Source organism: Alligator mississippiensis, chromosome 12, assembly GCF_030867095.1.
Source record: "Alligator mississippiensis isolate rAllMis1 chromosome 12, rAllMis1, whole genome shotgun sequence".
Taxonomy (NCBI): Eukaryota; Metazoa; Chordata; order Crocodylia; family Alligatoridae; genus Alligator; species Alligator mississippiensis.
The window spans coordinates 6913204-6935922 of record NC_081835.1 but is presented as its reverse complement, the minus strand read 5'-3'; the positions used below and the strand labels follow the sequence as shown (position 1 = coordinate 6935922).

Here is a 22719-nt window from a genome sequence, read left to right as displayed (position 1 = left end):
AAATCCCTCCAGTTAAACTGCTGAGATTCCTAAAATTGGTTGATCCGGAGGATGCAACCTGTTAGAAATGGAAACTACTTATGGTACCTAGAGATAACCTTTTTCCAATTGTCCAGTTCACATTAGCGTTGAAAGCAAGCACTGCTCAGCACCTCGTGGGCTCAGCTCTACAGACCCAGCAGAATGGAGAAGAGATTTGCTTCCTCTTGCTCCTGTTGGATTAAAAATTAAAACAGTGGAATAACGAGGGAGTCTCAAAGCTGTGCCTGGAGGCCTTTCATAGCAGCAGTTCTCCTCAAGGACACGGATTAAAAATAAAGGGCGGTAACAGCAGGCAGACAAGTACGGCTCGGTTCGTGAGCTACCGATCGATGCTTGGTATTGATAGGCAAGACGTTTTCATTGGCATTGTAGGCTACAAAGATACCAGTTGGTGTCGCTATGGAGATTATTATTAAACAGCTAATAAACAGGGGAAAGCAACAGCAAAAAAAAAAGAACATGGGGGAAAAGGGCTGTCTTGATTAGTATTAAAAATGTTTTATATTCTGGAAAATTATAGCTTTGATGGGGACCTCCTACTAAATTTATTTTTAACTGCTCTATTGAAAATTCTGTACCACTAGTCAACATTATCTCTCAGTTGCTCAGCACAGTGTTTCTTTATTAAAAGAAATAGGCATGAATATTTTTGACTGAAAAATTAATAGCTTTTGAATTCATACACAGCAGGTTTTCTTTTGCAAAGAAGTCCAATATCGCTGCACAGCACTTCTATAACCATTTATTTAGAGTCCAAGTCAAACCTTTGACAGCTAGAGCAGTGTTACAAGCCAACATAAAGAACTCCAAGATGTAAACCAACAATAGGCAGTCTGTGTGAGGTTTGCCATTGTCAAATACATAGATTGTTTGGATTAGTTTATGTAAATGTACTGTTGTATTACCCTTTGAAAAAAAAAAAAGATCACATTTGTGTATGAAAAGTGGTTTCGTTCACAGGCAGCATTATAAATTCCTTATCCTTTAACTTACATGTTAGAAGTAAAAATTGGTGCCTGACAGACCTATATTGTGTGACACTCTGTTGTTGGATTGAAACTGCCTTCTTTTCATTTATTGAAATATAGAAAATTTTATTATAGATACCATCTGATAAATCAGAAATTATTAAAATATGTATAGGTGAAGCATTTGAAAATTAATTATAAAATGGCGAAGTATAGTGTTTTGCAGAAATTGTGCTTGCCTTGTGAAAAAAGACCCCGGTCCTTTCAACTCAGTGGGGTAGGACTTTGGTAAAAAGATCTGATGACCATTACTGCAGCGCAAAGTATTCTTTACATCTAGTAATTAATTTTTCCCCCCAACCTAACTTATACAAGGTGTATGCTAGAATGAATATATTTTGGTATAGCTGTGATTTTAAAGGAAATTGTCACTACCGATTCAAATGTAGCAATAAACTGGGATTTTTTAAACACCGCTTTTTAATGATGAAATAGAGAATTTATGGAGATTTTTTTTTCCTGTTTAAAGGATCTTAATGTTTGTTTTTAAATGGTTCGTAATTACATTGTAGAACTGGCAAGTGAACTGTATTACTGTATATCTCTTTTAATTGAATGCATTTTTGGCTGTCACTTACATTTTCCACTGGTCAACAGCATGAGCTTACCCTGGTTAAGCTACATCACACCAATGTGTGTAGTATTTTTAGACCATTCAGTTCTTGGCACTGCATGCAGATTTAGGAATCAGCCCAACCCTGATGTACAGGAACTTGTCGGGTCTAGTCATGTTAAACAACACAGATTGGGCTGTAGATTGCTTCAGCTCCTTGAAATAATTTATGTTTTGGAAGGTGCCGTGGGATGACCACGCGTGTAACCATTGCAGTGCACCAAGACCACCGTTCAGCAAAGCCTATGAAGTCCTGTTGAAGTCCATGAAGCTACAGCATGTTCTCCAGCCCTTGGCTGAATCATGGCCCAAGTCGCTGGCAGATAATTGCACATGCAGGGCTGTCATGTGGAGAAGTCTCCATCGGTGCTGCTCAGCATGCATGCTGTTCTGGGCCCTACTGCTGCGAGGACTATTGTGCAGAGAGTGAGGAAGTAGCGTGGTGGGGTGCGAGTGTGTGGGGGAGAAACTGGGGAGAGAGTGAACCATTATAGCAATAATAATAAATATGCTCAAGTGCTTGACGTGATTTGTGTAACTGAGATGCCCAACTGTGTAGCGTTTTAGAAGGAAAATGAAGCGTCTCGCAGCTTATTCCATGAAAAATATGGAATTACTCCCATTATTGCAGGGTGTGAAGATTCTCTGAAATTAAAATACTTCAAAACAAATCCATTCGTCCTTGGGGAATGAGCCAGGATGTGGTGGTGCAGGAGGGAATTTTTTCAATGCAAAACAAAACAACACAGTCTCTCAAGAATTATTTCTTCTGTTCTTGCTAGTAAGGTCCCTTCTTCCCAACCTCGTCCCCCACCCCCACCCCATTCACACACAGCATTTTCATTCAGGTCTGAGGTCAGCATCATAGCATGAATTGGGAGCTTGATCCGCTTTGAGGTATTAACTAAATATCAAAGAGCTGCTACCTGGGAAGGAAAAAAAATGCCACTTTTTTTTTCTCACTCTGCCCAGCAAGTAATTCTGAGTACTCGGTAGCACATCCACTTTTGTGCAAACAACATGAAACTTTTAAAGAAAGTTTTGGCATTTTAAATGCAATGCACTGTTAGATAGCCCTTTTTTTTTAACATATTTTCTTTTACCCTAACCGTAGCAATTAGGATTGTTTTGAAATACTGTTTTTAGCGACTGTAAAAACAAAGTATTCAAAAAGAATAGTCTTTTAACCGTTGAGGTAATGACTGAGCATTTTAGCTGCTGTAGCTATACTTTATCGTTTGCAAAAGTAATGATATGCAGCAATAAAAAGAGATTCTCGAGCACAACACACAAAAGCTGTTTTTATATACTGTTTTTCATTAAGTCCCACTCCTCAACTTGGGTTTCCTTAGTATCCCTGCCAATAACAACACCTGCTAAGTGATTGCTGCCTGCCAGATTCTACATCTTATGCAGCCATGTGTCCAGGCTGCAATAGGGAAGGAAGACGCAGAATCTCGCAATGCTCCAGGCCCAGCGGCCTTACTGCTCTCTGCCTTCAGTGTCTAAAGAAACAGTCTGCACAGGCTGATTCAGGTCCAGAAACTGTGCGGTTTTATCATCAAGTCCAACCTTGATCAGAGTGGCAGCACCAGCAGCCCAGAACCACTGGCCTATAGCAGTAGGTGCAGCCCCCCTCCTTGTGACACTGCCTATTTTTTTTTCCTTGTGAAAATGATTCAGATCTGCTTTTGTATCTGTAGCAATTATCATCACGTAACAGGTTTACATGAAAAGAAGTCAAATTGCCTCCTAACAGGAGAGTCGTGTCATAGAAATGCATGTTTATGGAGCAAAGGAGTGTTACTTTTCTGGCTTTTATTTTTATATTCATAAAAATAATAATGACTCAGTCGTTGCCTTTAAAATCAGGAAAAGGCGAGGTCTTGTAAGTAAAAAAAAAATGATGGTGATGATGTTGATTCATCGATGTTAGGGGGGCAGGAAAGACCGCTGGGGTAATAATCCTAAATGGGATATTGAACACTGAAACAGTGATGATAGGTAGGGAAGTGCAGCCACCCTTCTTAAAAATCCTCCAGCAGATTGAATGTACTGATTGAATTTACAGAAGAAAAGCATACTTTTGTGTGTGAGTGTTGGGGGGGGGGGGCAGATGCCCCCTTATTCCTGATTTAGTTTAACTCCTTGGGTTTAAGACTCTTCTCTTGTGAATTTGTACAGCACCTAGCACATGATGAGCCCTGGTGTAATACGAAGAATAACACAATAACAGTCATTAGACAGCCAGCTTGGAGGCTCGTATTCAGTACCCCCAGCAAGAATGATACCTCATCAAAAACACCAGTATGTGGGAAACTTGTCATGCACAAGTACCAGCATGCACAGCTTTTCTAATCATAGTAACTTGTTTTTAAATAGAAAGTGCAAACAGTGAGAAATTCAGGAGAGTTTCCATCAGGAAAAGAAACCCTCCCAGTACAGTCCCTTCCTGATCTTTGCCCCCGCATAATCATCTTTTAGCAGCCAGAAGCACAGAGAGAGCCTTGCCGCTCTTTCATTCCTAATTGATGATGATATTAAGATTTAATAGTTTACAATTAAAATTAATATTTTAAGATTACAACAAAACCAACAGCATTCATAATTTGTTATTCTGCTCTAATTCACAATTAATTTTTTAAGTCTACATTTTATAGATAGCAGCACGTTGAGTCTCAGCAGCGTAGCCCGAGCCTTATTCTTGCCCCCCTGCCTCATGGTATCTTTTGGGCACTGTGTACCCAACCAGCAAGGATTGGACCCCTTCGAAAATCAGAGATCCTATCATCAAACAAAACTTAAAGCAGCAAAACTTCGCTGGCAATTGACAAGGTCGGCATTTCATTAACTTGTTGGTTCAGTCGTACAAATGATTGTCGGAGGTGAAACACACTATACTCACAGTGTTCCAGCTTTTTGTTCTTTCTCTCCTCGCAGACTGCAGTCATGTTTAATTTGGAAACTGGGCTCCTTTGGCAAATTAGCAATTAGAACAATTTTGTGGGAATATGTATATGTGTCATTAGTTTTCCTGCAAATTAATAGCAAGAGCAGAGGTCAGGCAGAAATTTTCCACTTGACTGCAGCTCCTCTGTTGAGATTTGGCACTTTGTTTTGGAACGGCCACAGCTGCTCAAAGCCACAGTCTTCCTTTAGGAACCGTCTTTTAATTAGTTTACCTCATAGCCATTATTACAAATATTACTGCCTCCCCTCCTTGAAATAAAATTACTGTTTCTACAAAATATTCCAGTGACATCTTGCACCACCGCACATTGATGGTGGGGTCATTCGAATGCAGCGTTTAATCATTAGATCACCTCCATAAGCATCTCCTAATTAGAGTCCTTACAATACAATTTTATCTGGTAATTAGCTGAGATTGGCTGCTTCCTCTGTAGCTTATTAGTGGCAGCCCAGCAGTGGGTGTGAATCACAGTGTCATTTGTCAAGCCTGTTAAAGCCCCCCTCTTTGCTCTTCCTCCCTTTCTGTGTTTATTTCTAGTTGCTACCTATGCTGAAAAGCCTAAAGAAATTTAACTCCATTCAAATCCTTTAAGCAGAGAACATTGACCTTTCCCGATTCTTTTTTGCAGTTTTCTAGTAGAAGCAGATTAAATGTTAAGTTTTTAAACAGTCAGAAAAGAAGAAGAAAAATCTTAACTCCTTTGAAGTGGAGTAGTTTGAGCCATAATGATGAAACGCTATCAGTGATCTTTCCAACGGGAGCGAATATCTGCTGAGCTTGTGCTGGAGATGGGCACTTAAAATTGATGCAGATTTGCTTGCAGTTATTGGACTGGTAAAATGTCCATTTAGAAGCGGAGATAAAATACAGTAGATTTAATTTCATGGTGAGACCTGTCAGTTGTACCATTATTATCGTTATTGCTCCTTTTATCATACGTAATAGATGGATAGATGGATAACAGGAGGACGTAACTGTGTGTATTCCTAATCAGCACTCTTAAATTGAACCAGTCAACAAATGGACTCCGTTCTGATGGCCGTAACATTTATTAATTGTGTAAGCAATATTTAAAAACCTGAAGCACGTCAACAAGGAGGCGAACACATCATTGGCATGTAAACCTTAGGCTGCATTTGTTGGTTCGCTTCATTGCAGGGTTTTTGCAGGAAACTCAGGCCTGTATCTTATCGCCTTTCATGGTCTCCTTCACCCCACTGGGCTCGTGCAATTCTGTATTGCCTTGAAGTGTTAAATGTTTTGCATTGTAAGGAGAGACCTTCTAGCTTGCGTGCACCTGCACAAAGAGGGCTGTATTTGCAGGTCTGCTTTTCATAAAGTAATTTCTTCAGAGCAGTACTTGAGCTGGCAGTGGACACCGTTCCATCTCCCCGACACTTCACTGCTTTATACTCTTGAGCTCTTCCTAGTTTACATTCAAAAGGGAAAAACAGGACCAATTTATCTGCCATGCAGTTGTGCACTCTTTATGGGTGATTGGCTTACTGTGTTGATATTCACGCTGGAACATGAAAAGCATTTTTTCCTACTTTGTTTTGGATAAATTCCATTTTTTTAAATGATATTAATGCGAGGGATCTTGCCTGTTTTCTTTCAAACCTAAACGTTAATAAGGAGCGTTGTGGGCAAGCATCGGATGGGTTGGGGAATGTCTGACTGGTGCACCTCACCTCCATTTTTGACATCAGGCAAAGAAAAATGGTAATTGTGAAGAAAAGTGGGGGAATCCCGGCCTGATTAAATTCTCCTATTGACAACAATATTGTTCACAATAAAGGCTCAAGGAGAGAAATGGGAAAATAATCAAAGAGACTTCCTCCCCGCATTTCTGATGGAGTTGTTTGGTATTGTATTGATTGTTTAAAACGTTTCTCCAGGAGCAGCCCATCTTGCTTCCAAAGGGGTCCTTGGGCAACTGGGAAAGGGTCAAATGATATAGATGGGCACTGATAAAACACATAGAAGTACATGCTAAAAACAGTTGCATATGGTTTTCAGTTCTTGAGGCAGTCGTCTTATGGCTAGCTGTCAGGTTGTTGCATGCTTTTAGGTTTCTGCAGGTAGCACTAGTGCAGTCCACACCAAGGAGAGGAAAAACCCGTGTCATTTTTGCTGGGCTTAATGGTCACAGTATTTCACGTAGTGCGATTAATCAAATTATTCTGGAGTTCACCTGTTCCAGGCTCTGCTTTTAAAATGGAGGAACAGGAAATTCTCAAACGCCGTAGTGATATCCCATTTCTTTGTACTGTACTTCTAACAAAATGTTGTCTTTATTTTAAGCCTTCAACTAAGTGTCCAAGAAGATTGATTAGAAGCCGTGCACAACGATAACGTGAAAATAAGAGATGCGTGCGTTTTAGATTGTGAACAATGGAACGAAAATAAATTATTAAAATGATTATATACTGTGAGGTCTGGGTTTAAGATTTAGATAAAAATCCACTCTCTGAAGTCCTGACTGCCGGTATTTATGGTTGCTGCAATTACGTTTAAAAAAAAAAAAATAATCTAGACAATTACATTTTCATCCTAGTGGATCGTAATGGAGATGTTACAGCAGCATTTAAAGCGAAAGCAAGCGTTCGAGCCACAGAAGCCGAAACAAGTATACAAGCTCCGCTCTCTGTGTTAAACCAAATGATATAGTTGAAATCGTGCAACCTGTTTTCAGATTGCTTCATTTGCAAGAATTGTGATTTCTAAGGAAGTCTCCCTCGTTTTCCTCTTGCAATAGCTGAATCTGGTGTCAAGCGTCACGCTTTCAAAGACTGCATCTGAGGCGTCTCCGCAGAGCTTACCTCATACTCCGACCACCCCAACTACCCCCATCACTCCTGTCACCCAGGGACCTTCTGTCATCACTCCCACCAGCATGCACAACGTTGGACCTATCAGGAGGCGGTACTCTGATAAATACAATGTGCCCATTTCTTCAGGTAAATGGCTGGTAAGGGCAAGGGCCCTCTGGTTTTTATTTTTTTTAAATTTTTTGTTCCTTCTACAAATTGCAAAGGAATTGGAGACTGTGATGTTAACAGAACACCTGCTCTTATTTAGCAGATATTGCCCAGAACCAAGAGTTTTATAAGAACGCAGAAGTGAGACCACCATTCACATATGCATCTTTAATTCGGCAGGTAATCAATCGATCCTCACAACCACATTTTGATAAAAAAGAAAAAAAAAATGTCTATCTGCATGCATACTATAGATTAAATAGATTTAAAACCCTTTAGTATGCAAGCATGCTCAAACCTTTACTATAAGGGTTTTTAGAACTGCAATATATAACATAATTGCTTTTGATTAAGTATTACAATACGATGTGATTATTAGGAAATTCATTTCACACAACAGTGAAAATGAGCCTGTTTAAAGATGGCAAGTCAATTATCACAAGCTACAGTAATCTCTGATCCCTAGAATTAATCTGAGCTCTAAATAATTACTGAGCTTTAATCAGCTACTGAAATGTTTTGCATTTCTCTTTGATTCTGCTTTATGAATGACTAATAAATTAATATTTCTGTAAGGAAACAGAAATAAAAACTCAAAACAATTAGATAATTCCATTTTGAATTTTGCTATTGAACTGTTAAATACAGCCATTAATCTTAGATCATATTGTGAAACCTTTCTTTGGATTTTTGCTCCAAATCTCTCTCTCTCTTTTTTTTTTTTTTTTTATTTGGTTAAGTAAAAATGTGAGTATGTGTTCTCCTGGTTTGGTCACAACTCACTGCGCCTTTATTTGCTTCACAAGGCCATCCTCGAATCTCCGGAAAAGCAACTAACACTAAACGAGATCTACAACTGGTTCACGCGAATGTTTGCTTACTTCAGACGCAACGCGGCGACATGGAAGGTAAGCCTTTTACCATTGCCTCTGAGAGTTGACCTGTACGGAATAGAGATTGCCGATGCCATTAACAAATGGCTACGGCATTGAAATGTAGATCTGCAGATTTCACATGCAGAAAGTCTCCGCTGCAAAAAAAATCTTGAGATATGGCAGAGGAAAAACTTCTGCCTTTGAAAAACCATGACCTGAATCTTCATTATTGCCACCAGTTCCTCTGTTTGGTTGCTTCTAACATGAACTCAAGCTTTTCAGCTAGCACTTACAGAAATTAAGGTAAATATATTTTCTCAGAAGAAGACAAACTGTAGGTCTTCCAAGGTGTGCACAGTTTTCATTCCTCTGGCTGTTTAACCACAACAACCATTTTTTCCCCCACCCAGGGGTCTAAAGACAGGTTGTTGCTCAATCCATTGATACCCAGCAAAATTCACCTACCAACATGACCCAACCTTCACCAGTTTCTTATGACCCAGAATATAAGTCAGCACGGTGCCAAACAAGCCAGGCAAGAAAAAATACGGAATCGAACACATCCTGGAAACAAAATATTTGATGTTTCAAACTGCGCGATGAGGTTCTTTTGTTCTATTAAATGCAGCTTTTGCTTTATTTTAGTTAGGGCCTCCTCTTCCCTTTGAATTAACGGCTATCATAGCAACGTCTGTGTATAAGCTAGTATAATTACTAGTGGATGAACCAAATAAAAGGATCTTACGCTGCAGTCAAAATAATACCTCTTGGTCTCAGGAAACCCAATTGTTCTTGAACAAACCGCCCCCTGTATCAGGGGATGAATGTCCTCTGTACCTGCTGTTTCATCATCTCCTCTTCCTCTGCCTTGAAACCGCAGGACAGTTTCTTCAAGGGCCGGAGTCAGAGAGGTCCTCTCCTTCAGCGGTTGGCTGGGATGTTTGTTGTGCCCGTTTTGTGCTTTTGCTTCTCAGCGTTTCACTGCTTTTTATTCTGCTCCCCGGGGGCGGTTTTGTGCATTTCAACCCCAGCGCCCTGACTTCAGGTGCCCACACCTGGGAAAACTCTTGGAGGTTGCTGCTTTGATTTCCAGACCTTGCTTGGAAAACTTGAGCAGCGTTTCATCTTCAACTTCCTAAGTATTCAAAAAGGAAATGAACTTTTCCTGACTTCAAGTTCTTTTCAAGGGCGTTTTGAAAGTATGGTTGTAGAAAAGAGTTGCAATTCAGGATGTGTTTGAAGCCTGCCTTTTTCTTCAAAATCAGAGAACCAATTTGCTCCCAGTTTCCGGCTCAAGTTGGTAATTTGCACGCGCTTGTCATTGTATGTATGGATGCAGAACTCCCTCCTCAGGTTATTTCTACCAAAGAAGCTGTCCGTGGGTGCGTCTACACGTTCATTAATGTTTCATAGTTATGGCGCATTAAGTTTAGTACTTGGTTAACCAAGTACTAAATCAGTGCGCGGTAACTCGTGCTACTGCACAGTAGCGCCAGCATATGGGTTTTTGGTGACGCTTACTGTGCAGTAGCCTAATACTACTGCACAGTAGCATATTAGCACGGTTTTTGCCTAGCACGCTACTGCACAGTGCTATTAGGCTACTGCACAGTTAGCATCTTGTGTAGACGCACCCTGTGTCCAAGCTCCTTCAGGAAGGCTCTGCTTCCCAGCTGTCTGTACTAGCCGGACTCATCCTGGCACACGCCTCCAGTGCTCCTTACCGCCTGTGGCTGTGGCAGCTCCATAGGGCGTGTGCCAGTCGGTGGCTACTGGATTGGCATCAATGGGCTCTTTAGCATCTGCAGGTGTGGGTACTTCAGTTAGACTTCTTTTTCACCGAGCCCTGCGTTAGCTGGCAGCGGGACAGCCCCCAGTCAGACATTTCCCTTCTCAATCTATGGGAATCAATTTAGTGCATCATATTAGAATGGGCTTTAGCTGGTGGCAGGAGCCACTTGGTTTCGGTCATACTTGCCACAAGCTTGTACCTGGGGACAAGGGAGTGTCAATAGCAAAAGGGCAAAGAGAGTTTTCACAGGAGACTCTGACAAATACAGAGCAGCTGCAGGTAGCCTTTTATCCTCCCAAAGGCACCAGTGGGTCCCCCGATGCTGTGCGGAGGATCAGTGCGTGCCCTAAAAGGGGAGAAAAACTTTAATAGAACATGTGAAAAATTCTGATCCCCTCCATGGCTTCATAAGACCCTACACCTGGTAGCTACATGGGTATGTAGTCCAGTCATTGGGCTCCATTGCTCTTAAAAACCAGATGTCTGCTTGAAGCACTTTGGGGCTTTCATTCTGCAAGCTGCTCTGATTTGTGCTAGGGGCTAAAAACGCAGCCCGGGACCACCATGCCAGGAAGCCTGTGGGGTCTGCTCCAGCTCAAGGGGCTGATTGCAGACTCTAAGGTCATCTTCAGTAAATGCATAGAGGTCACCCAAGCTGGGATTGTGGCTGTGCCTGGGTGAGGATCCTGGAGACACCTTCCAAAAAGAAAGAGGAAGAAACACCTTTTCAGATGAACCACTTTCCTTGGGTGCAGCATGGCAAAGACGGAGCAGCGATTAAAATAACAAACCCTTTCATTTAGCACATTCAAGCTTATGCAGGGTAATTTTTCTGAAAAAGTGGTTTGCATACAATTATTTTTAACAGGGTAAATATATAATCTTACAATAATAGCTCCTAATTTTTCTGTTAAGCAGATTGCTAGAGGAGCATTTTGAACTGGTTCTGACAGGTCAGAGGCAGTGTCTCTCTTTCTCTCTCTCTCTCTCTCTTTTTTTTTTCCTTCCTTCCCCCCATAATTTGCCAAAACTGAATTGCAGCCAGGAGGTAGAGGCTGCAGGCGTGGCTCAGAAATGTTTGGGGTATTGTTCAAATGAAACTGTTAGCTAGCAAGAATCCTGGAGCAGAAGAACCAAGTGACCTTTATAAATTCACTAAGCAATATCATGTAAACAGGGGAGGCTAAAGCATCTCTCTAAGGCCTTACAGATATTTAACTTGTCTGTATATTCAGTAAGGCCCAGATCCGCATATAGCCAAAGACTCTCACTGACTTCCCTAGAGCAGGATCTGGGCATAAATGATTTATCCAGCATTACACATATAGAAAGGACGATGTAAATAATTCTGTTCAACTACATATAAAGAGACGGTTAACAAATCAAAAGACCCACTTTTTGGACTGTCCCTGTACGCACTGGGTCAATGGCTTAGTGAGGCTGATGGATCAGCTTCGCTGTGGGAAATATCTGTAGCACATGGCAGGACTGACCCCAACTCTTCCGTTGCATGTTCTGTTACACACGTGAAAATGTGCCCGTTTTCCCAGGAAGTTTTGCCTGCTTCATGCACACGGAGACCCTGTTCTGCACCTGGTTTCCCTAGCAAGGAGGACCCCTGCCCCTCTCAGCAGGGCTCTGTGCTGACTGGTCCAAAAGACAGAACCGGGGGCCTTTGGAGCACAGATGGATTCGACCCAATTCCTATTCCTGTCACTGTGAAACTGTGCATTGCCATATATTTTCCTTGTCAGAAATTGCCATTTTGCCAAATACACTGAAACGTGGAGCGTGCAAAATAACCTTCCCCTCCCTGCCTTAAGAGGAAGAAGTTTTCCAGTCTTTATTTTCCCCACCAGATCATGAGCAGATCAGTATGGCTACGAGGTGGGGAAGCATAAGAAGTGTATGCCTCATAATTCAGCAGAAATGCGACAGCCCCCCATATGCGCTGGATCACATACAAAAAGCTACAGAATACTCCTTCCCCGAGTCGTTTCCTCCCAGGAGCTTGGATGGGTGACAGTGGGAGAGGGGATGGCTACATAGAGAAACGGCAGGGTATCAAAAGGCTCCCAGCCCTTCCCTCACAGATGCGCACACATCACTGCCTCCTAATTTCCATGACAAATGCACTGTGCATAACCTTTGTTTGCACAGTGATTTAGACATTCATGATTAGAGCTCCTTTCACCATCCAGCCTTGATGTACACACATGCACGCACACAAAAGTATTTAGTCTCTTGGTGCCAAGACCCAGGGCCATGTGTCTAGCTGGCATTGTGCCTGCTAACGAGTCAACCAGATTGACTAGATCAGTGGTGCCAACGATGATGGATGCAGTTTGTTCCCCTGCATACTTCCAGCAAATAGCCATTCTCCTTCCCCTAGTTACCAGGGCCTTTTCAGTGGCACCAGAGGATAAGTTTCATTTCCAAATCCAAGTAGTTTTGCAATTGCTTATTTAAGAAAACTGGTAAAATGTGGAAGATTTATAGCACATGCTGTCTAATAGCATGATTTTTCAGGTAGAGTGAAAACAGGAGAAACAGTTTCTGTTGTTCTTGCTGGACAAGCATCTCGCTATGTCAGACCGAAGCAAAGGTGCACGCGTATCGGAGTGGTTGTCTGGGTCCATCCGTCACAAGGACCGAATTAGGTCGCACAACACTGGGTGTGATCATTAGAAACTTGAAATTGCCTAATAAAAGGGGACTAACAACCATGAGAAAGAAGCCGGTCTCTCCACGAGGGATCAGCTGTGGGGATATTATCACTTTGTTTCTGAGAGCCCTCCTCATGTGTTTACTTGGCAGAGGCTCAGTTCAGGCAGTCCTGCTGCCTGCCAGAAATGAGAGCCAACTTCCATATATGAGCATGCAGTGGAAGACACGACTTGGTGCACTGTGATCGGCGGGGTGCTGCTGCTAAACCTCTGAGCCCCTAGTTCACGTGCTTCATCCGAAAAGAGGTTTCCACGCCTGATCCACATGGCCCAGTTGTGGGGCACGAGAGAAACTCCAGCTCCAATGCCCCTGTTAAATCGAGCCCTCTGTACTCACACAAAACTCCTTCTCTGCTCTTTTAAACTGTTTTCTCTTCCAGGAGAGGATAAGTTTCTGTTACGAACTGTATACTGGTTTTACAACTATCTCAGCAATGTTCCTCTCTAACTCGCATGAAATGTGCTGTTACGTGATGTGCATACGTAAACCGATGGCTGTTCCCGTTCCCACCGTGGATAATTGATACAATAACTTGAATGCCTAATCTCAGTTTGGAGATTTTTATTTTTAATCTTTGCAAAATAAGATGTAAAAGCCGGGGTCAGTCGGGGCGGGGGGGAGGGTCGGGGCAAGGGGCGAACCGAGTTAACATTGCAAAATAAGGACTGTCGAGCTGACTGTGCTGCTGTTCTTGGACGGTGCTGAGTATTTTCTCAGAAAGTTTTTTGAATGTTTTTTCTTTTATACTTGCTGCAGAATGCAGTGCGTCATAATCTTAGTCTTCACAAGTGTTTTGTGCGAGTAGAAAATGTTAAAGGGGCAGTATGGACAGTGGATGAAGCAGAGTTCCAAAAACGAAGGCCACAAAAGATCAGTGGGTATGTCCACCATGTTTGAACTTCTTAGCCTAGCTTGGATCATGCTTACAGTTTAACGTAGAGGCTTTTGGCTGCTAGATGGTGTTAGCCCAACACAGGTGGTTTCACATTGTTTCAGTTAAGGGAAACAAAGAAAAGCATCTCATCACTACTGTTTGTGTGCCCACCAGTACCCTTGACCCTGCTTGCTTGGTGTTTGTTGCATCACATGCTAGTAGCTTTTAGGTGGCAATGCATATTAACCCTCACAAACCATTTGCTTATGCTTATTGCATTTTATTTTCTTTTTCCTTTTCCCTGTATTTGATGTCTGTTCTGTCCCCAATCCCGTGTCCCTTTGTTTCCACTTCATCTCCTTTGCTGCTGCTCTTGTCCCAGGGTGCCATTCGCACCAACCTCTCACTGCATAAGTGCTTTATCAGAGTAGAGGATGAGTTTGGGTCCTTTTGGACTGTTGATGATGAAGAGTTTAAACGAGGCCGTCATATTCAACGAGGCCGTCCTCGAAAATACTGCCCTGATGAAAACTTTGGCGAGCTTGTTGCACAGTAAGAGCTTTTACTTGCTTTTATTTTTTTTTTCTGCTGTTGCTTTGCTTTGCATGATTTACCCATCTCATGTAGACTTGCATTTCACAAAATAGTGACATCACCTTGGCTGCTAAAGAAACTAAATTTTGTGGTTGTTCCACGTATTTTGCTTGTTCCCGCTCTAATAATAGAAATGTCTATGATAATGCTTCTTTGCCGTGTTTGTTTTAATGTTTATGACGCAGCGTAGACCAAAAATGTATCTCTTCTAGATCAAATATCATGTCAGGATCGGTTTTTAAGCAAGCTTCACGTTGATGCTATCAGTTAGTTGCATAGCTCCAAGCTCAGGCATAGGAGTGGTTACTCAGAAAAAGAAAAGACAAGGAGTGGTTACTCAGAAAAATAAAATAACTGAGATATCCGGAAACATTTTGAAAATGACAAAAAAAAGGTACAGGGACATTGACGGTAAAGAATATAAGCGTTAGGCTAACCTCTCTGTAAAACATCCTATTTAAAATATTCCTGAGCTTCCCCAGGCAATTTGGTTTGCCCTTCAGTTGAAGACCACATCTCCCGAGCCCCACGCTGGCGCTGGTGCGAAGAGCGCTCCGCCGGGCCGTTTTTCCGTTCTGTCTCAAAGCACGAACAAAACGGCCCTTGGGAAGGTTGCTTTCCATAGTCTTTCTCCCCTGACTTGTACTCAATTTAAGTTTTCTTCAAATGGGGCAAGTGATTTTTTTGGGGTGCCCGCCTTGACACAGGGCAGATGCTTAGCATTTTATCCGAATTAGGCCCCTCCTGCAAAACGACCACAGATGAGCTGCGGTAGTCTAAAGCAGCAATCCAAAATGTCACGGTGGGGTGTGTTTTATGGAACAGGGTCTTTTAATGTTCCTAACCGCTTCATTGCGGTAACACGACAGCGGCTGTATTACCTCTCCGCAGCCCAGCAAGGCTGCTTGGAGAGGTAGCCTCGCCAGTCGCCCAGATGTCGGAGATGTGCGTCAGGGACTAATGCGAGTCAGGCAGGAAGGATTCTGGAGTCCCTTCTTAATCATAATCCTCTGGGATAGGTATACCTGGCTCCGCTGCCAGCTACTACGTCATGCCCCTTACATAGCATTCAAAATTTCCCATAATGCTTTTAATGATGATCTCCTGAGAGTGCACCTTTGTGTAGCGATTGGCTTTCAGACAGGAAGAGTGTTGGCTACTATTGAGTGCAGCTAAAAAGAGACCAGATGCCAACAGGTAATGTTTAAAACAAGACGCTAACTTCAGGAGCTGTAAATAATGGGGTTCCATATTTAATAAAGGCATATATGGCAGCCCCACTACTAAAACATGCAAGTTTTGAGGAAGTAAAGGAGAGTTTTTATGGAAAACAATCCAACCTGTAATTTTTCAGGTGTGGGGGAACAAAAAACATTGACATGCTTGAAACACCGCTGAAACGAGACGGTTGCATTTAACTCTCCTTTTTATGTTTTTCTTATGCAGTAACCCTTCTCTTATTAAAAACATACAGACCAGCCACACCTACTGCTCACCTCTCAATGCTGCTTTACAGGTAAGATTAATGATTGTAGCAAATATGCAACAGAGGCGTGTGTCTTCCCCACTCATTTCAAAATATATTAGCCTTGCTCTAATTAGATATTAAATTTTAATTCCGTTAAACTTTTTTCTTAAGTGCATAAAGCATCATAGTCCCTGGAGGCAAACACATATCAGGCTGCTTCAGCATTAGCTAGATGCTTAGCATTTTGAATATTGTGGCAAAAAAATTAAAAGTTCACTTATTAATATTTATCAGCAGTATCATAATTTCCATCCTCTTATTTCAGAATTTCACTTGAGGCAAAAATACCACAAGTGTAATTACTCTAGCACAGCTATTAATGTGCTGAATGATAGGATACTGTGTCACATGACCTTCTATTGTTCATGGCTTTAAAGAGAAAGCAGATCATTTCCCTCTTTCTTTTAAGGACTGTTTTTGCATGTGTTTCTGTTATTGTTAAATAACAAATGTTAGTTTGCTAAATAAAGGAGGAGAGGAAGGCAGATGTGTTGTATTTACAGCGTGCAACAATTGCAAGACTTGTTTAGATACTTCACATGGCAGAAAAACATGTACAATGCATATACAGATAAATGTATATGCACAGCATTCATGTCTGTGTGGGCATCTCAGACATGGTCCCGGTAACAATTATTTGAGTGTCTCAACAGGCCCTAGTGAAATCGGAGTTCACCATAAGGACCAATGACATACGTGCATTTTTTTTAGATTTTGTCTATTAATCACTATGTGTTTTCACACCTGTTCCATACCGTTTCCTAATCGCTTCAAAGGCCTTAATCTTGCCACAAGATCCACACATGCAATAGCTAATTTCTGCAAGGTAGGCAACAACTGTGCACGACTGAGCCCCAAACATTTAGAGAGGTCCTTCCCAAGAAGTTAATTGAAGGTTAAACTCTGTGCAGTGGATTAAAGGTATTGTTTGGGCAATTAAATTTTGTGGAAGATTTACTAGACTTGCAATTTAAGCAATTTTTTTAAACCAAGAAACAGATTAATAGGAAAGAAGTGACATTCTGCATTTCTCCTAATTATTTCAGTTTATGCGGTAACTTCTGAAAAGCAAATGAAAGCATGTTTAAATGAAGCAACTGTAAATACCATTCATTAGTAACTTATTTTCCCTTGAGTCTTCTGAAGTGTGATTTTTTTTTTAAAGACTGCTTTGTCTCTTGAATGGTATTAAGATTACAAGCACATTTTACATTCTGGAGGCTGAAAGGCAAAACTGAAATGATCCTGCATTCCTTCAGATTCTGTTAACTATGTGACTAATTTCAATTAATATGCTTATCGTACAGAACTGTTCGTGTTTTATTTCTAAAACATGTGTTGTCGTCGTCATCTCCATCCATTCTTGCCTTTTGTAATAACCTCAAAATGTTTTCAGTTTCCAGTTTTTTCAAGAGAGTGTAGCATGTTTGTGCCCTAAAGTGACACTAGATAAACTAACTTGACTGAGGAGAGATTCTGGGCAGATTTTACTGAGGCTTTTGAATTTCTCTAATAAACACAGGCCTGAGATAACCTTCTGTTCCGTTAATTAAATAAAATGTCCTTTTGGGAGCAAAATATGCTAGCAGAGTCCTTTATCCCCGCTGTTCTCTTGCAGTTTAGGACAAGTAGCAAAAAAAAAAAAAAAATTGTTTCCCATTTTCTTCTGCAAAAATAGCGATGCATACTGTGTGGCATGGAAGGGCTCCGAGCATTTGCAAAATAGAGAGAGAGAAAATGGCATAAAATGCTGTTGGATGCATAACACATTTGAAATGACCTGGTTTGTATAATAAGCTTCTTATCATGGTATGATTCAATTTTACCTGTCAATGGGCATGCTCAGCTAAATGGCCAACAATTAACAAAAACACCCACGTGGTTTTTGGAGGCATGTCCCGTGTGATGTGTAAAGGTCCATCTGTTGCATGCACTCACAGGTGGGACAGGGCCTTTCTTTTCCTAGGCCTGGCAGTGCTACCTGCAGACACCTCCGTGGTCTCCCCCTGCAGACCTAGTAGAGAGTAGAGAGGTTTTTGCACAGATTTACAGAGCAAGGTATGAGGCACTGAGGGTAGGTGCAGCTGTCCTGTGAAATGAGAGCTGGCACGCTGCTAGTAAGAACTGGGCTGTTTGCTGCACACCTAAATCTCCCCTGTGTGGGCCTCTCCAAAGATAAAAAATAAGGCTGACTTGAGCCTTCTCCCATCATTTAAAGTCATCGTTCTTCTAGTGTGCAGCTCTGAGCAGGTCAGCTAGCATTGCAGGTTTGTTCTGGGCTGTTGATGTGCCGCTGCTCTTTACACTTCGAGCAAAACACCAAGCACAAGAATCTCCTTTCCAGGCCTGCACAGAAATTATAAATGCTGGACATCTACTGAGAGTCCGAGCTTGCAAGGCTCCCAGCCTGAGCCTCGTGACCTTAAAATGGTTCAAACAGCTATTGGTCTTTGCAGGAAATATTCCTTATCCAAGCCTTTGAGTCACAAGTCCTTCCTTGCTGAGAACAGGACTGTTCACCATGCTGTGGTTTGCTAGCCCCCCTACCCCCCTAAAAATGCAGCAAGTGCTGCTTCTGCTTCACCTCTTTCCAAATAAATTCCTGGTGGCAATGACAGGTTATTTCAACGGGGGAAGAACTTGACTCATTTTGCAAAGTGCAAGATGTACAAGGCAATCTTGATGCTCCCCTGATCAAATGTTGTTTCCTGTTTTCAGAATCAAAAAGTTAAAATAGACTGTTTTCTTAAAAATGGAGCAGTATTTAAAGAGATCAGCTTGGGGAGAGAACAAGACAGGTCTGAGTAGACTGTGCTCAGAGCTGGTGGTTGTCCTTCCAGTCCACAGTTGTCCTTGAATAGCAGCCTTTTTTTTTTGGTTGGGTTATTGGCTTTGAAAGTTGAAAAGACATATTTGTGTTCCCATAACCACCTGATTGGGCTAGTGCTGGTCCAAACGACACTTTAGCTGATGGTAGACAGTCCTCATCCAAATGAGCCCACGCTGGCACTTAATCTATGCTGGCAACCAGGAATTGAGGAAAAGGGAAGATGATTCTCAACAATTCATTTCTTGTCTACAAAGACCCCTGTTTAGAAAGACAATTGCAGCATGCTGTATAGATCATACCAGAAGCAGGGGCAGTCTTATTGGCATTATTAAATCTATAATGCCTAAGATAATACCAGGGTTATTGAAGAGGGTTAAAAATTGAAAACTCTGCCCAAATTCACCATGATGTATAAAATACAAGGGAATCTCTCACTAATGCAAAAGCGCTACAGAAAGCTTCATGGAGACAAATTCAATTCTCAGTTACACCGGTGCAAACACACGTTAACCCCATTGGCTTCAATGGGGAATGTGCGTTGATAAGGCCCATAACACCTTGCCATTAAGGTGTCCCTTTTCACTCTGCTGGCAGTGCAATCCTCTGCTGAGCAAGTTCTCTCTCACCTTTTCCTGATTAACCAATTCCTTTTATTAAAAAATGATTTTTTCATCAGGAAATGGAACAGGCAGACTTTCTTTTCTCCGAGAGGGGCAATCTCCAAACGGGGAACAAGAGGTTCAGCCCTCTCTCACGAGCCAATAGCCAGCACCTCCATGAATGTATAAATCCGGATGCAAATTGTGTGAAATTTCCCTTGGTGGAATCGGTGTACTGCCTATCAGAAAATGCAGTATTTTTTTTTAAATCAGTAATTGCAAGTCATGTAAATGAGGAAAAAGGAGGTTTGGAATAACTGTGTCGTGCCATGTATAAAAATGTAAGCCATGCGTCTTCATACTGTTTTATTGTGTCCTTGGCAGGCTTCAATGGCTGAGAATAGTATACCTCTATACACTACTGCTTCCATGGGAAATCCTGCTCTGGGCAATTTAGCCATTGCTATGAAGGAAGAGCTTAATGGTGCAATGGAGCATACGAACAGTAATGGGAGTGACAGTAGTCCAGGACGTTCCCCTATGCAAGCTATGTAAGTACAGCAAACGCGAATGTCTTTGTTGAGAGGTTGCCGTACGGCTGCTGAAATGTAACTTAGAGATTCTTCGTCGACTGTTTCTGAATTCCCAGTTCCAAACAGCAACGGTAAAAGTCTCCGTTTCTGAAAATGTTTAGGTGAATAGAGCATAAAAGAACCATTTACCAACTTTCACATAAAAGCAATCAGTTCAATCCAGTCCGACAAGTGCACACAGCTATAAAATTGTGAACTTGTTTGCCGTTCTCTTCTTTACATCCCAGACCGCGGGGTTACCAAGATGCTCTGAGGTGACCATGTTTCTCTGTGAAGTTTTTGTTCCCTTCTGCTTTAGTCCATGCAATAAAGAAGCTTGCGGGGGGTAGCACTGGGAGAAATGGGCTTGTTTAGCTGGGTTAAAAAAATATTCGGCACACAACAGCATTGCTTGGCATTAATGATGGCGCACGTGAAGGTCTGCATGATTTATAGATTGCTCTTAAAATATCAAAAGGAAAATTAATAGGAGCATTATAGCAACAGACGGCAGTATAATGAGTGCATATATAACCGCATGAAGTAATGGGAGATTGCTGTCCATGTGAAATGTGAATGGCAGTAGGGCAGCGTGCTAGCACAGGAAAGGGTAAGTCAGGAAGGGTGGGATGTCCCGATGGGTGTGTTCAGTATTTATGGGGTGACGGAGTGAATTTGTAAAGCCATAAATCCCCCATTCCCCCCAAAATTACATACCAGATCATTGGCAGCTGGAAAGGAAGCCCAAGTTTATAAGACTTGTAGTTCTCAAATTTTAGGAACTGTCTATCTGGTAAAGTTGGCTACCTGTGCGAATGGACGCACGCAAGAGCAGGGCTGTGTTTCATCTGGCTGTTCATTAAAATGGACTGTACAATTATTGGCCGAGTTACCAAAGCTCACATTACACATTTAACATAAAAAAAGGACTAATTTGTAGCCTTTAACTTCAAAGTAATTTGAATAAGAGATTTACAAAAGTAGGTCTAAATCAAAAAGTAAGAAAACATTAACCTACTACCACTATAGTAATTAGTTGTGAAACTAATTAGCATTTAATGGCAAAAAAAGTTTCCCACCTGCATAATGTGTGTCGGGAGGGTGGGGAGGGTGGCAGGAATCTAAAGCTCTGGGTACTTTGATATTCCAGCATTTTAAATCAGTGCACAATGTGCTTTGAAAAAAAATCTTTAAAGATGGCAACATTCATTTTTAATTAATAATTAATTGGAACATTGTCTTTTACCATTTACTTCAAAACATTCAAGTAATGTGTTTAGCTTTTGCAGTGATTGTTTGTGCAGGATTAATTATCTTTCTCCCAAAGTAGCATTACGTGACATACTTCTAGCGCCACCACAAACGGATCCATCTTGAGGCAGTTTCAGTCCTCATTTGTTATGCTCTGCCCGGGACCATGCAGGACTTGAGCGGAGGAGAAGAGGGTGGTGGGAACAAGACTTATCTCGAGGGTTTCTCCTGGGCTGATTTGCACGGAGAAGCATTTGTAGCGTTGCGTTAATCCAGGTAATTTATTTTTTGTTAGGTTCAGAGCTAGTATAGCTCTTGTACTTCTCACTTCACCTAAGAGTTTGTCATCTGCGAAGTGGACGGATTAGTAGTGCAGAGCAGGCTAGGATGTTTCCTAGAGCCACGTATAGCTGCAGCCTTTGCTGCTCTTGCAAACATTCAATGTGAGTGAACAGTGTGGGGGACTTGCTGTCGGCCCCCTAAATGTGGGCCCCCAAAGTAAGTGAAAGCTTTGGTTTTACCCTTCCTTTAATATGGAAGTCCAAGGCAGCTGTTCCACATGCAAAATTCCTATTGACCTGCTTGAATTTGACTATTTCTCCGTACCCTTAATAGTCATCTCTTGACACGTAAATACCTAGGTGAGCGGCACTTTAAAAATCCCAGGGAGAGGTGCCTCATTTCCACTGCCCACCAGACAGTTCATTTTTTGTGCGTTTTCATAGATTTCATAGACATTAGGGCTGGACGGGACCTTGGAAGATCATCGAGTCCGGCCCCCTGCCCAAAGGGCACGTCTTTGTATTCCCAAATTGATCCGATACGTTCTCCGCTGAACCCTTACATTTGTTGAAGTAAAAATGTGGCAGGGTAATGCTCTTGTAGCAGCGTCCAGGTCCTCCAGTCTGAAATGCTCCGAAGCAGGATTTGCGCTGTTTGCTTAATACAGATTTCCAGATGTCACAGACAGTTTCTTATTTCCATTAGGCAGACTTTGTAATGGCATTTTCTATTCTTCTCCAAACCCCACTTCTGTGCCATAATGCATATTGTTGGGGGGGGGGGAGTTTCTTTTTCTTATTCAACTGTTCCAATATATGGGAATAATTTAGGCCTTAAACTTTATCGTAAGGTTTAGAGGACCTCGTTAACATGACAGCTAAGCGAGTATAATACTTCAGCTTAAATCTTATTACCATTCATTCCTTTCCTTTTTATGACACATTGAACCACTGCTACTTTTTTTTTTCCCCCTATCCTCCTTTTGAAACACTAGAAAGTAGTCTCATAATTACAGCTTGGGGACATAACACTTTCATCCTGATATGCTCCAAAGGTAGCCACAAAGCAAACTGCTCCATGCTGTGTGCACCACCAGAACACAGTGGCTTTAAACAACAGTCAGCTTTATTAAAAACTCCTCTATTCCCAGAGTGGACAAA

General features: G+C 41.7%; 1 protein-coding gene across 20 annotated transcripts in view; it reads left to right on the top strand.

Annotated features, from left to right (window-relative positions):
- FOXP1 (forkhead box P1) overlaps positions 1-22719 on the top strand; it is a 442244-nt gene that overhangs the window by 411021 nt on the left and 8504 nt on the right. For 18 of the 20 annotated variants that reach the window (XM_059715648.1, XM_059715649.1, XM_019499635.2 and 15 more), the window contains 6 exons: positions 7413-7614; positions 7736-7815; positions 8442-8543; positions 13786-13907; positions 15944-16013; positions 19839-20005. In XM_059715648.1, the coding sequence (XP_059571631.1) occupies positions 7413-7614; positions 7736-7815; positions 8442-8543; positions 13786-13907; positions 15944-16013; positions 19839-20005 (743 nt within the window). Of the gene's footprint in view, positions 1-7412; positions 7615-7735; positions 7816-8441; positions 8544-13785; positions 13908-14285; positions 14456-15943; positions 16014-19838; positions 20006-22719 lie in introns of all 20 variants that reach the window. The other 2 variants (XM_014605200.3, XM_059715650.1) reach the window with 2 other exon arrangements.